We start from the raw sequence: 14772 nt of genomic DNA on the forward strand, positions 1-14772 counted from the left end.
GTTTGGTGGGTGAAAACACATCTTGCGTTTCTGGAGTGACTTCATGTTTGTAATTATTGTAGTCAAGTGAGTTACTTTTTAGCTTTTAATCTACAATAGGAGGGTCCGGTTCTGTTGGTTTGACTTCCTTTGGGAATTGCATTCAGGGCCTGGCTTCTTCAGAAGCATTTCAGGATTTGTAAGGATGTGTATCAGAGCAATTTGATTTGACTCCTTTAATTTGATTTGACTCCTCAGCAAAGAACTGAGTTGACATATATAGATTTGGAATTAGTTTTGCTTTATTTGGATTAATCAGAATTGGTCTATAATATTTTTTCTCTGTTAGACTAATTTTATCAAAACGTCTTCTAAAGTCGGTTATTTTCAGAGGGATTGTTCTTGTTGCATTCTTAAGCTCTTGTGCTGACATCATACAACTAAACTGAAAACCAGTGGGCTGGGATGCAAGAGACTGGTTCCAGTAAGTGCCTTGCAGTAGGCATCCTGCCTGCCCTGGAGCTGCCAAGCTCATTGAAATTTACTGCAATTTAAGAAACTTTTAAGCTTTTATTTTAAGAGTACTTATATCCCCCAGACTAGATAAGTTTTGTGTCCTTGCAAGCGCTGTTAGAAATTTGCTTGCCTAATTTGCTTTTGATTTCCTCCTTACCCAGGTGTTTGACCAGTCCTGTTTACTGGATGTGAGTGCTCTTGGGATTAGAGTAACCGATCCAACCTGCTTGCATTTTTGCAGCGCAGTTTCCAAATAGCAGCAGCTTCTCTGGAATAGATCAGTTTTCTAAACTGTTTATCAGATGAAACAGTGCTTATCTGTGCCTGTCTTTATTTCCATCTTGAAATTTATGGTAACTTCTGGTTTGTGTTTTGTGCCAAGTGCAAGAACATAAGCTGATCTCCAAGGGATAATGCTTCAAACACAACACAAATTTAAAGAAAAAACAAATAGGACAAGAATTTAATTAGATCAGTGAATTACAATTTTATGGTCCAAAACTGAGTATTGGAACTACCGGTAAGGCAGGTATCGAATACATTTAAAGGCCATTTCAGTGGCTCCTTCTAGCTGACTCCTTTCTGAGCTGATGACCATATTATTTTTTTTAATACTGTTTATAGTAGAATAAGCAAATATAAACAGGCTGCCTTCACGAGAAGTGAAGTAGGATCAATTCTTTAGTCCTGTAATTGAAGTGGGAAGCATTCTTCTTCTAAATCTCTTAATCTCACACTTCTGAAGAGCCCTATCTAATGTTTCATTCATCTGCTGCTCAGACTATGTCGCAGTAAGCCATAAGTAAGCACGTATAAAAGCTGACCTGGGATTCACATGAGTCCAAAATGGGAAATAACAACTTGAAGCTTACACAACGGGCAAGAGGCTCTATAATAATTGTGACCCTGTACCTTGTAATGTACCTTCTCTGTGTTATGACAGTCCAGTCAGTAAACCTGAGCTCCATCTAGGTCTGTGTTTGGCTTTTTAAAGCTGTTTTTTTCTGATGAAGATTGTTTAATATATATACATAAAAAAAACCCAAAAAACATATATATAACTTCAGAAGCTATACATGTGGAAATGTCAGATGCAAGATACGCTCTAGCAGCTCAACAGCTTTCAGTATGGTTGTTTCATGTCTATATTTACCTTTTACAGATCTTCTGGAGTTTTCAGAGGATGCATCTGGTGTGCCTGAAGGCAATAAGAAATCCACAAATAAACAAGGTGATAAATCTAAGGAAAACACCAGAAAGATTTTTAGTGGGCCAAAGCGGGTGAGTAATAATACTAAGACCAAGACAAAGGTCTTATCGATTCTGCAGAGTTAATTAAAATGTTTCTTCCTATAAATGTAGCAGGGCTTTTGTCCCAGATTTTATCTGCACTTGAGATACTTTGTTGGTTTTTAAGGTTATATCTGGAAAAGTAAAACCTTCAAGTGCAAAATTTTTGTATTGATTACTGGGAATTTTACTTTTCAGTTGCAGATCTGGGGTTGTACAACAGTAACATGCAGCCTAGGTGCATTCCCTTCTAGGTGATTGTTAAAGCAAAGCACCATTAAATGCTGTGTGGGTTCTTTCTTAATTTTTTCTTTCTTCGTTCTTCACTCTCCCAGGAAAGATCTATCATATTATAGGATTGAACCTTTCTGAAAGCTTCAAATTTGGCATTGGTATGGTCTTTATAAGCACAAGTGCCTTTATACCATGTGGAAAAGTGAGATTTTCTTTTAGTGAAAAAAAGTAACCCCCGGTCCCATCCCTGTGTACCCAAACTATGTGGTATTCAGTATGAATTTGTCCTTTCATACTGTGAATGGAGCTCACTCATTCTGTTGATGCTACGTGTGGTTTATCTTCCCTGTTGGTATAGGTTACTCGGTATTTTGAGGCTTTTAAAAATGTGCATACAGCAAAAACTGTTTAGCTGTTAGGTGAAAGTTTGCAATAGTGGGATCCATGTAATCTCCATTAAATGAAGTTTTTTTTACTTGATTGTCCAAGATAGCCATTTCTCATACTTAAGGCCTTCTCATGTTTTTTGTGGAACACATTCCCGTAGTCTGAAGGGAATAGCCGTCTCACCATTGTTGGAGTCTAGAACTGGTAAAATAAGAGAAAGAGAGAACTAGAGAGGGAAATGCACGTGTATTTCTCCTTTCCCTTTGAGTTCCCTAAGTTTTGCAAGACCCAGCAGTTGCATGTTATAATAGAAACTCTCTTTTGTATGTGTTCAGCAGTCTGATAGTTCTAAGAATTATTTTTTTAAAATTATTTTTCTTTTTATTTTCCCAAAGGAGTTCTAATAATTAAATCACACTCTAAAAAAAGGTAGATAATTACTTGTGTTATGTGATAGTTTCACTTGAAGTAATTTTTTTAAGGTTTTTTTTGGTCTTCCAGAACCAGAAGATTTATTTTCTCCCCAGCTGTGTTGATATGTAATCATTTTCCATTTAAGAATGTGGATTTGTGGGTGGAGGGAGGAGGACAAATTTGTTTCATTTCTCACAAAACGCAAGGGAATATTTTCATTTGGGAGGAACACATGACCAAAGAGTAGTGTCAGTTGTGATGCCCTTTTGAAAAGAAGTATCACTTCTTGTTGCTTCGTGACTTTGGGCAGAATGGGGAGCTCTTGGCTGCGAACTCCTGCCTGCGGAGTTTGACGTTGGGCTATCAATAAGTGAGAAGGGTCTTTTCAGAACTGAAATAGTACTTCTTGAAGATGAGAGTTCCTCAGCTTCTGCTGATTAATTAACCATTTTTTTAAAAATCAGCTTCCTGTCAGTGAACATGTTACGGTAGACTGAGAAACGGAAGTACAGGGTATGTAAATTTAACAGTACCTTTTTTGCTGTATTTTTAAGCGGCATAAAACAGCTGTGGGTGTTCTGGTAAATATGGAATATCTTTTTCATGTTTAAATATTTATATGCTTCAAATACTATTCTGTAATAGCATTTTATGTGTTTATTGTTTAATTTTTATTCTTTAAATACTTGAGGGTATATAGGGAAACTTGTAATTAATTTTGAATGTATATATCATGAAATTATGTGGAAAAAACCTTACAGCAATATCATTCTGTATAAGAAAATGGTTTCAACTCTAGAAAATTCTCATTTGGGAATAAACTTAATTTGAGTGAGAAAGGTGAGAATTAGGCAGCGGTTTTGACCCTGTAGTGATATAATGCAGCTAGAAGTAGAAATTGCAGTTCAGATTTTAAACTTTAATGTTCTCTAATCATACGGCTGCTACATGGAGTTACTAAAAAAGCTTGTAGGGCTTGTTCTGATGGTAATTAGAGACACTATAATTATCTCCTAAACTATAGATAGAGACTCTTAATTCTAGTTGTATCTTCAGGGAATTTTCATTCTGGGAATGAAAAAAACCCTAAAAGTATTAACTTGACCATAACTAAATTATCTGAAAAAAAAATAATAAAAATATATCTCTGAAACTGCTTCTCTGTCTCATCACCTTTTTTTTTTTTTCTTGTAGAAACTAGCAGATGTAGTATTAATTATTTTCTGCTAGATGGTGATGTTAGAGGTATGGTGCTTGACATCACACTGAGCTGAAAAGCAAACAGCTCTGTTTCTCAGGAAGCAACAGGTGGTATTGTTAAACTTCAGGAGATCCAGAAAGCTGAAGTATTTTTTCCAGTCCATACTCAGCGGGACTCTGGCCCATGTTTGTGCTTTTGAAACCTGACCATTGTACTCTAATGGTAAAGTCCAGTTCTTGAAACTCCAAGCATATGTGTAATAAAAGATTACAGACATTGACTCAGTGAATAACAACGTTTCTAAAAACTGCTTTTAATGTAAGGAGTCTCACTGAAATCACTGACTATTCACACACATAATAATGAGTATAAAATTTGCAGTAGCATGTACATTGTGATAGGTATGTAAAGGCTCAACCGGAATTCTGCTTTTAAGTGAAATAAATCTCTTTATCCTGAGCCTGAGTTACAGGGGGAATATTATGTTCTGTAGCAACATAATTATGTACTTACAGTACATAAATATTGGCATTACTTGACTTGCAAATTATGGGTGTGAAGCAAACATGAGTAACATCTGCAAAAGTTTGTTTGCAGCTGTTTGCAATTTTAATTCAACTGGTTCAGTAACTCATGCTCTAGCACGTAAGTTTGGGGACTCTATGGGGCTGCAATATGCCCATCTGCTTAGTTTGAGCTTAGTTCCCCTTCTGCAGATGAAACTAATTCTCAATCATCATGTAAAAAATGTTAAGGTGTACAACATTTTTGTTGCTATGGTCCCGATCTGCTTAGAAAATAAGAGACCTTGAAAATAAGAGGCTTGAAAATAAGAGACCATAAAAATTATTTCTTGAGATTTCTTGGTCCTGCCCCTCTCACCACAGATTTGGCTGGAGTCAGCAGGTGAGGAGAATCAGTTTTTTGTAGGAATACTCTGGAACAAGGTCCCAGTGGTCTTATACAAACCATGTATGACTCTAAGTAGGAACCTGGGAAAAAAAACCCACTTAAAAATGTAAGATAAAGAGAACTAGCGTATCCCCAAACTTAGTCTTCTGATTGATTACTCCTAGATGTTGATGACTGTGCCTGGTACTTTGTGCCAGATCTGTACTGTCAGTTCAGTGTTTCTGTTGTCCAGCGTGTCATTAAGGACCACCAGATCCTCTGAACTGCAAATTATCTGGGATGGCCCTCTGCTCTTAAGCTCAAAATGTATCCTAGTGACCTGCAACTCTATGCTGATCCTAGTTCTGCCTGTGGCCGTAGGAAGCCAACACAGACAAGGTGAATACTGATTACCTTGAATGCTCTAAGATAAGAATGCAAATAGAGTTGCAAATTGTAATTAAAAGGTATGGGAGCCTTTCAGCTTGAGGGGCCAGGGAGAGGGGGAAGACTACAATCCTTCTGTTAGTGCTCTTCAGTGCTGCTAAGACATATGGGAAGACTTAACTGAGTGAATTGGGACAAAGGAGGTGCAACAGGAAAAAGCACTGACTCAAGTAGACATAACCCAGAAGCAGTCTCCGTGTTCTGTTTTCTCAACGTGGTATGAAATTTCAAGGTATTAGACGAGTGCTGTATCAGGATTATTTTCTTTTCTGTGCCTTAGAATAGGTGAACTTTAGAAACAAGTCATTTCTTAGATGTTGATATTTTTTGCACTGAGTATGTTTCATAAAATTTCCATGCTAGTATTGACAGAATGCAATTTAGCACCTATAAGAGACCAACATTTTCTTGAGAAGATAAGACACATATTTTTTTATGATTGGTAACATGAGGAAGAAAGTACTGACTGCATGGACAGTCTACATTGGCGATTTCATGGAGTATTGTTCAAACTCAAAACTAGCCTGAATGCTAGTCCATTGCTTAGTGACTTCTGACTTCAGTTAAAATTGGTGCATTTCCCTTAACTGCTGACTTCTGCAATGAAAATTGAATGTTTAAAAAAAATTTAAACCAGCTTAAATATTTTTTTTTTCTTGTTCTGTTGTCTTGCGATGTCTGGAGAAGTTTCTCTGAAATCACTTGTTGAGGTCTTAGCTCTAGAAAACCTGTCTGTTTTGTGACTCCCTATACTACAATTTCCCCACATGTGCACAGTGAATGGGAAGAAGAACATTACATCAGTGTGTTGGGTTTTTTTCTCTTGTCGCGCACACATCGGATTGTAGAGGAAAAGGTATGGGAAAGCCTCTTTGCCACTAACTTGATTATTACGGCATTTCATTTGTGCCACTCAATCAAATACTGGACCACAGAGTTTACCGTGCAAAGCACTTCCCTTGTGTTTAACAGTGGCATTGCTTGAAAGCTGCTCCCCTAGTGTGGGATGCGTTTGTGAGGAAAAGCTGATATCTTCTTACATTATGTATTAAAAAACAGCAACAGCAAAAAAAACAACTCCCCCCCCCCAACTCAACAAAACCCAACCTACTGTAAGGACTGGTTTTGCCTGAAAAAGACAAAAAGTACTGACAGAAGGATCTGGTGAAGCTGCCTTTGCTCTCCTTTTGCTCCACCTGCTCGCTCCTGTTTTCTCCCTCCTTCAGTTTCCCGAGGCTTTAGTGAGCTAAATGGAGGAACCCATCTGTCTTTTAAAAAAAACAACCCACTAAAAGGAAACATTTAACATAAATCTCAGTCCGGGTTCACTGGGAGACTGTAAACAATTGTATCCACTCAGTGGAGGGAACCAAAGAAGAGAGATTAAGTCGTCTTAACCTGGTTAAGTCAACATTGCAACTGAGAAAGGCTCACTAAACACAGGCGGCGTTAGCAGGATTACATGCATTACTTTGATCAAGTGACATTAATAGAGTTAGTCCTGACAGTAGTGTTGAATACATGAATGAAATCATTGCTGAATTCAGACATGGCTTAGCCAACAGACTGCTGCTGAACTCTTGTATCAGAGTTAAAAACTTGATCCAGTCATAACCTTGTAACTACTTAGCGCTTTTCACGTTTTATTAATGTTTTATGACTAACTGCTGTGTTTTGTGCCCAACAAGCTACAGAAATGTGTGCAGGATTTCAAAATGTGGGTTTTGGACGGATCGGTTGGAAGGACGTGTTTAATTACTACTGTGTGAAGAGCACTAATTTCCAGTTATCAACTGCTGAACCAGCAAAAAAAAACCCCACAACTTTTTTTCTTCTGTGTGACCTCAGTTTGATCTGCAACTGGTCCATACTTCATTATTTAATTGCATCTTTCTTGTCCTGTAGGCAGGTTTTTTTTCCACAAGTAGGTTGTTTTCATTGAGTTGCCATTTTCCTGTTACAAATTTTAGGCACTGAGAAACTGTCAGTCCTTGAAAATAAAGCTTATGTGTGATCCTGTTGTTCCTGATAGGATTTGCTGTAACACGAGTTTAAGGGTATAACCTGGGAGATCTTTTACAGGTTGGTGGGAGCTTTTTCCACTGGTGCTTCATGCTGACTGGAGGAAGCTATAAATATCAGCCTGAAACAAATGCTGTGTCTAAGTTTACTTGCATTCCAAGATGAAATACTTGTACCTGATCTTTAAAAGTGTTTTGAAATTGAAGAAGTACGAACCCAAGCATGGCTCCCGGTTTGACTGAGTAATCTTACGGCTAATATGACAATGACGTGTGCGTGGGAGGGGAAAGAAACTAGGCTGTGCTCTGATCTGTAGTTTTCCACTTAGCTTGTATTATGCTTTACAGTAGATGTTTATCAAAGACATCCTGCAAGTAACATATATTTTTGCTTTGCAGATGAATCTGCATTTCCCCAGCTTATATTTTTAAAGACTTTAATTTTTTTTTGTTTAGATTTAATGTATGTAAAGATTAATCTATCTTAAGTGCACAACTTCCTGCAGCTTTGGTTAATTATTTTTCTGTAGCTTATTTTAAGTAGATAGTCTTGGAAAAGCAGCAGTGGAAGTGTACGTCTAAAGTGTTGCTCTATCAGTCATAGCCCTCTCCATACATTTAATGGTAGGATCAGAGTAGACTGGTCAGGACTAATTTTAAAAAGAACTGCTTGTCTTTTATCTTGCATAACCTTTAGGAAAAGTGTCCTACCAAAAGAATGAACAGTTATAACAAAGCTTTTTTTCAGTGATAGGAAAACTGCTGATACTGCACACATTGAGCTGCTATTTGCATCATGATTTAGGATGTAAAAATTGCCTTTTTTTTTAATAGAAAAGATGATTCGTTCACATTTTCTGTTTTGACTCTGTTGAGGAGTTGAGCTGAATTTCGACAATCAAAATATTCTGTGAGATCTCTGGCTTGTATCGGTTTAGCACTAAGCCAGCAGTCTGTTTCATCAGCGCTTTGACAAACAGTGGTGGTCAGATCTGACAACCTGTGACAGCATGTTGCTGCTTCTGCAGTACGTTCCTTTCATTTACTGGTTGGTGCTTCTGGCAGGTGGTCTGCCCAGTCCTGAACTGAAGTGGGTTTTGTGGGTTTTTTTGTCCAAAAACTATTTGTTGGAATGTTGCACAAGAGATGAGTTGTTCTAAGCGCTAACCAATTATAAACAGCGTGTATGTTTTAAGTAGCTTTCATATTGCTAGAATAAAAATGAATTTTTAAAAAAGGTAAAAGATGATAAAAGGTAAGAATAAATCTGTTTCTTAAATAGTAGATTTGTTAAAAACCAAAGCTTCATATTGATACGATTATTTGCCTTACCCTTTACAAACTCAAATGCTTGGGTAAGCATATTTATTTAACACTGGCTTCCTAGTGCCTACCATTTAGGAATATTTTTTTTTTCTTCTATTATTACTGTAAATAAACCAAAACCAATTCTTAATTTTTAAGTTAGTAAACAGGATACTAATCAGGACTGGCAGGTTTTTAGATTAGTCACCTAATTTGAAGAATGAAGTAGCCCCTTGTAATTTTACTGAATTGAGTTGGGGGTGTAACACTTTGAAGCCGTCTCAGAGCGAAAGCAAGTGCCTAGAGTTACCTTCAAGATAATGGTTTGAGGCCGATCAAAATTATTTTCTTCCCATTCCTTCATGTTAAACCGTGGTGAAGAAGGGTGTGTTCCGATAGATGCTGAGCTGAGATCCTTCCACCTGGCAAAACTCATCTGTGCTCCATACGTGACTGCTCGGTAGAACTCTGGTAGCAGCATTACTGGAAGGGCGTTTCTTTTCCTGTGCAGTGTCAAGAAAGATGTTACCAGTTGAGCCATAACTTTGTTCTGAGAAAGGTAGGGATGCGAAGTGCAACGTGAGGGTAACAGGCTGAGTCCTCATAGAGGCAAGAGGAAGAAATGAAAAAGCATGGAAATCCTCCCGTTGGGTGTACTTGCACTTTTCACTAAGTAGAGAAATCCAGTTGAATGGAAAATGTTTAATGTCACAGTGGAAACTTCGTGTTTTATACTTCCATCTCTTACTGGTATTAACTCTTAGGTAAGAAGCAAAGATGCATTAAAACATTTTTGAAACCAGATTCTCTCTTGCATCTTTGCATTCCCTCCTTTCCCCCATCAATTGCATAGTTCCCAGTAATTAACTCTCTGTTTTAGTAACTGGGTAACGCGGGATAACTGTGTAGGATAAATGTTACATTGCACAAGGCCTCAGTCCTGTAGAAAGTTCTAAAACAGGAAAAAACACCCGGAGATTAAAATATACCAGTTTCATTTCCCAGTGGCAGCTTAATTTATATGCAAATCAATATGCAAAATTGTCTTCACAGCTCCCATGTACTGTATGAGTGTGGTTGGTTCACTCAGCTCTGTCTGTGACTTTGTGCTTTAGATAATTGTGCGATGCAACATGGGTGCATCTTGAGAGTGAAGCAGTTGGTGTTGAGGGCCCAGTGTCCCTGTTATACATGTCTAGAGATTTTTACTTTGAATTAGCTTTATTCTGATCTGCTTTAGGGAATGCCCAGTAACAGCTGGCGTGCGGTAGGTGCTCACTGAAAGAGCATCTCCAAGTTCAGTTTCATTGGAAAGGAATCAGGTAAGCATACTCGGAGACTATGTTTTACTGACCCAAATGGAAACGCTTCTGTGGGTGTGCATGCACATGTACCCCAACCATATGACCTCTGGAATTTCATTGCTGTTGCAATTTTGTAAGGCTTTCTTGTTAGTAGGTTGATATGCTTTGAGTAGCTTAGGATTAATGGGGGGTGGGAGGTGGGTGTGTGTGTGTCTCTGCCTTTCCGTAGCAACAAAGAGGGCAAGAATTTTGTCTAACAATTTTTACAAGAACGGGTTTGTGCCACTACGGTTACTTGCAGGCAGATGCAGGTTTTTCTCTTCTCTTGGTTGAAGTGATACGTTTCTGGTATTGCCATGATATAAACTGTTGTACCCTGTCCCTTTTAATTAGGTTTACCGTAGGTTTGAGGCCAAACTAGTAACCCTAACCATATGGCTTCTGAGCTGACCAGTTTTGAGTACACTCAGTATAAGCAGCATACAGAACAGCATTGGCTTTTTCTGTTAAAGAATGAATCTCATGTTTATCAAACTGTCCTGTTTCTTCAAGTTAAATTTTCATGTTTCCCTTGCGTATATGACCATCGTTTTGTTCTGCCCTGTAGGCCTCCTTTTGAGCTTTGAGGAAGAAAATACATTTTGCAGTACTTCAGAAGTCTGAGGCAAGAAGAGCTTCAGTGACATCTTTTTTGCCCCCTGCTCATTGTGTTATCAGCTGCTGATACTCTTCAACCTTGTCTGACTAACAACGCCTAGTTATCTAGCGAAGTGCAGGCGTGATGGTTTTTGAGTACTGCATTAAATGTTATAGCAGCTCACGATTAAGTGGTCCATGGCACCCAGAGGTGATTTATTGGAACTAATCTGCTACTGTGGTCCAAATAATGGAGATCTGGTTCACGTTTTGAACACTGAATAAATGACTTGTTTCCTTCTGTTTTTTAAACTGCTGTTGAAAACTGCTGTCTTATCTGGAGTCCAAATTAACTTTTTTTTGCGTTATATATGCATGGCTCAGCCTGTGCTGAGTTGATATTCCATCTTCCTGTTTTGAAGTGTAATTTCTTTTCCTTTGCTCTGAATGGATGTTCATTCCTTCCCTTTTCAAAAGAACCTGTCCATTATGAATCATTCTGTGCTGCATAACCTACTTGTTATCTTTTTCCTGTTCAAAGACAGACATGGAGGACAGTAGTACTCTTAATGGTTATGACTACTGAGTGGTAAATAATCATATATTTTGGTTTATTGGCTTTTTTTTGGAACTTGTAGTTTAGACAAGCATCTGGCATAGTCTTACTGAATGCCCTTCGGATATAAATAATGCATTTATCAGGGTAGCTGTTAAAAATGGTTTTGGGTTTTCTTTTGCCATTGTCTTCTACCTTGGAAAGCATTCTTGCCTGCAAATAGCTGCTGTCTTTCTTGTTTTGCTAGTATTTTCAGCGTGACTCATGTCCCTGGCTCTCATTTTCTGCTATTCTTGTATCTGTGAATGGCAGGCAGTGCTGCATCAGTATGTGCAGAGTGCCAGCTCTTGAAAATTTCAGCTCTGAGGCTTTCAGGGATGGGAGGTTAAGCATGACCCATAGTTTATGCCATTTGGAGATGATCTTATGAAACTGACAGCCCTGTGCATTTTGTAAAGTCCCTGGTGTTCCTTCTGGTTTTGCATCTCAGTTCACCCCTCAAAACCACACGTGGAGTCCCACAGTACAATATTCTTTATTATTTATTTATATGCTTTTCCCAAATGGATAACGACAGGACTCTTCTCCCAAGTGAATAATGACAGGACCAGAGTGGTGTAAAGTTGCAGCAGGGGAGGTTTAGATTAGATATTAGGAAGAATTACTTTACTGGGAGAGTGGTCAGGCACTGGAACAGCCTGCCCAGGGAGGTGGTGGAGTCTCCATCCCTGGAGGTATTTAAGAAAGGTGTAGACGTGGCACTTCAGGGCATGCTCTAGTGCCTGAGATTGTTGGGTTGTGTCTGTCTGTGGGTGGGTGTGGGGTGTGGTGGGGTTTTTTCTGTTTTGTTTTGGTTTGCTTTTTGGGGTTTTTTTTTGTTTTTTTTTTGTGGTTGGACTTGATCTCAAAGGTCCTTTCCAGCCATGAAGATTCTGTGCTTCTCTGATACCCTCACTGGAATATTTGCTCTCTTTCAGACATCTATCTGTGTGTAAACAGCTGTCAGTTCTATACATGTGAAAAAAAGAAACTCTTCTGCTATTCAGCAGAAGCTCTTACAGCTGATTAATATTGCAGAACTTACTTGCCTTAAGAACACAGGATTCAAAGGAATGATGTACTTCCACTTGCATCTATTCTAAGTTAATCTTGAGAGGAAGAATTCTTAAAGGAAAGCCTGCATTATTTGAGTAATTGCAAGGTTGTCTTTAAGAGAAAGTAAGTCAGTTTCTTAAATTACTGCTGCTTAAATATCACCATTGCTTCTGCAGGGAAGCTTGTTATCACAAGCATGAGTTGCCTTAAAAAAACCCACCAAAACCAACCAACGAAACCAACCCATTTGCTTTTGTGATCCAGCCCTTCTGAAAAGTCTTTGTTCACTAGCATTCATTTGATCTTTGAGAATTTTTTTGGCTTCAGTTCTGTCACACAGTAATCTAAAGCAAGTCTACATGTTGCTTACTGATTGATCAGTATTGGTGCAGTTTCTTTCCAATTGTTTTGGAAATTCATCTTTGTTTTGTGTGACGAAGGAAAATGTGAATGTTGCTTTAAGAAGTGGTTGTAAAGGAAGGATGTATTTGCCATGTCCATGTCTGTGTGGGTTGTAAGAAAGGCTCCAAAGTCTCTGCATGATGTGGTGGAACTGATTAGAAAATATTTCTTTGGAAAGCAGTGTTGGATTTTTGCAGGTGTGTTTTGTGGCTGAGCTGTGTGCCATCAGTGTGAGACAGGACAGTGCACCAGACAGTAGGGGTGCTGGGGAGCAGTGTTTACTGTCTAATGAAGTATTACTGGGAAGGCATGGAATCACAGGTGAAATTACTTTGATAGAAAAGTGGAAGATATTGCAAGGGATAGTGGCTAAAACTACCCTTCCATAGGTATTTGAGGTTTTAAATAATTACCATTTTCAGTTACAGTTTGGATTCTGTTACAAGAGAGCTATTAAATGAAGACGTCCTCATTTCTCAAAACAGACATTTATTGGTGGCATTACTTGATTTCTTACATAAAATGTGGCATTCTTCTATGCTGCATTGGTAGTGCCGAAGCAAGCTGTAAAGTGCCTTGTTGCAAAACACTTTGGAATGCCCTAGCTTTTGATTTAGCAAGGTATTAAGGAAAATCAGGGAAGAAAAGCCCATTTTTGACTGTTAAATAAAAAGGATGCCATCTTTGACTCAGGAAGCCTCTGAGCTCTGAGTATTTAGAAGGAATTGTCTTTATCTGTTTGCCCTGTCGAACTCTTCCCTAACTCAGCTGTTGCTCTCTGCTGAAGAAAACACACTAATGCCGTGTGGAGCTTTCGGTTACGCTGGCACAGCTGTTTGTATACTTTGCTCTTACTCCAATCCGAAGCACTGAACTTGATCTGTCGCCTGTGGTTCCTCACTGTCTGTAAGTCTACACGAGAGAGGTGCTACATTTTGAAAAGCCAAGACTGCGGACACTCCTGTCGCGTGGCCAGCAAGAGCCCGTCCCAACTCAGTAGGAGCAAGATGAGCTTGAACGCCAGCGTGACTCTCCTGCCCTGTGCCGGGCAAGGGCTGCGTTTGCTTTGTCACAGCACAAGGCCTGAAATAAAATAAAAAAAAAAAAAAAAAAATCAAACACCCAGGTGGGGCACAGGCAGAGGCTTTATGTGCCAGGGTAGCGAGTCTGGCATGCTCTTCCCTTCAACTTGGTAAAAATGGGAGCACTGCAGCAGCAGCAGCGGAGCCTGCCTTGGTCTGTGCCCCCATTTTCTGTGTCGAGCTGAGAGAAGGGCATCAGTCTTGGATGCTGTTGTGTGGGTTGCAGCTCCCTACAGCATCTCCCCACTGGATGCTGTTGCAGAGACCTGAAAAGCTTCTGCGCAGCATGTAGTTCCCAGACAGGAAATTCAGGCATATTTATGTATTTGTATCCTTTAAGCAGGGATAGAATGCTATTTAAGAGTATAACCAAGTCTGGGACTATTTATAAAGAATATCCCCTGTTAATAGGACTTCTGGCAGCTGTAATGTAGTACACTGCTGTCAGAATTGTAGTGGTTAAGCTTCCCTGCAAGGTTAAGAAGAATTATGCATCAGCTGAAACTGATACTAAATATATGCTGTACTTTCATGCTGGTTACTTGACACAGTGAGTTATTTCCTTGAATTATCCTGTATGTCAGGGTATGGCACCCAGAAACTTACACCTTCTCTTCCCAATCTTAAGTATGTGCTGAGATAATTTGCGGAACAGGTGTGAGTAATTCAAGGGAAAAAAAAAAAATTGAGTATCTAGAAAATATTCAGTGGTTCGTGTCCATCATAGACATCTGTGAAACATTGTCTCTTTTATGATTAAAACAAAGCATCTTTGTTATTAAGTTGTCCTTTCTTTGTTCATTGCAAACCCTGAATCATATTCTGGGTAAGAATCTGCTTCTCAGAAATGTATAGAAGAAAAGAGAGTTAACTTTTTAACCGATTTGTCAGCTATTAAGTTTTTTCAAGTAAGGATTTATACAACACCGTCTTCCTATTTGTGGACAGAGATGTCCTCTTGTAACTGTAGCATCCTGAACTTAGATCTAGTTTTTCAGTTTAACTTTTTAAC

At 38.7% G+C, this 14772-nt stretch overlaps 1 protein-coding gene across 2 annotated transcripts in view; it reads left to right on the forward strand.

Moving 5' to 3' along the window:
* WAPL (WAPL cohesin release factor) overlaps positions 1-14772 on the forward strand; it is a 70603-nt gene that overhangs the window by 30225 nt on the left and 25606 nt on the right. For both annotated transcript variants that reach the window (XM_074155116.1, XM_074155117.1), the window contains exon 4: positions 1658-1776. In XM_074155116.1, the coding sequence (XP_074011217.1) occupies positions 1658-1776 (119 nt within the window). The remainder of the gene's footprint in view (positions 1-1657; positions 1777-14772) is intronic.

This window comes from Numenius arquata, chromosome 10 (assembly GCF_964106895.1).
Source record: "Numenius arquata chromosome 10, bNumArq3.hap1.1, whole genome shotgun sequence".
Taxonomy (NCBI): domain Eukaryota; kingdom Metazoa; phylum Chordata; class Aves; order Charadriiformes; family Scolopacidae; genus Numenius; species Numenius arquata.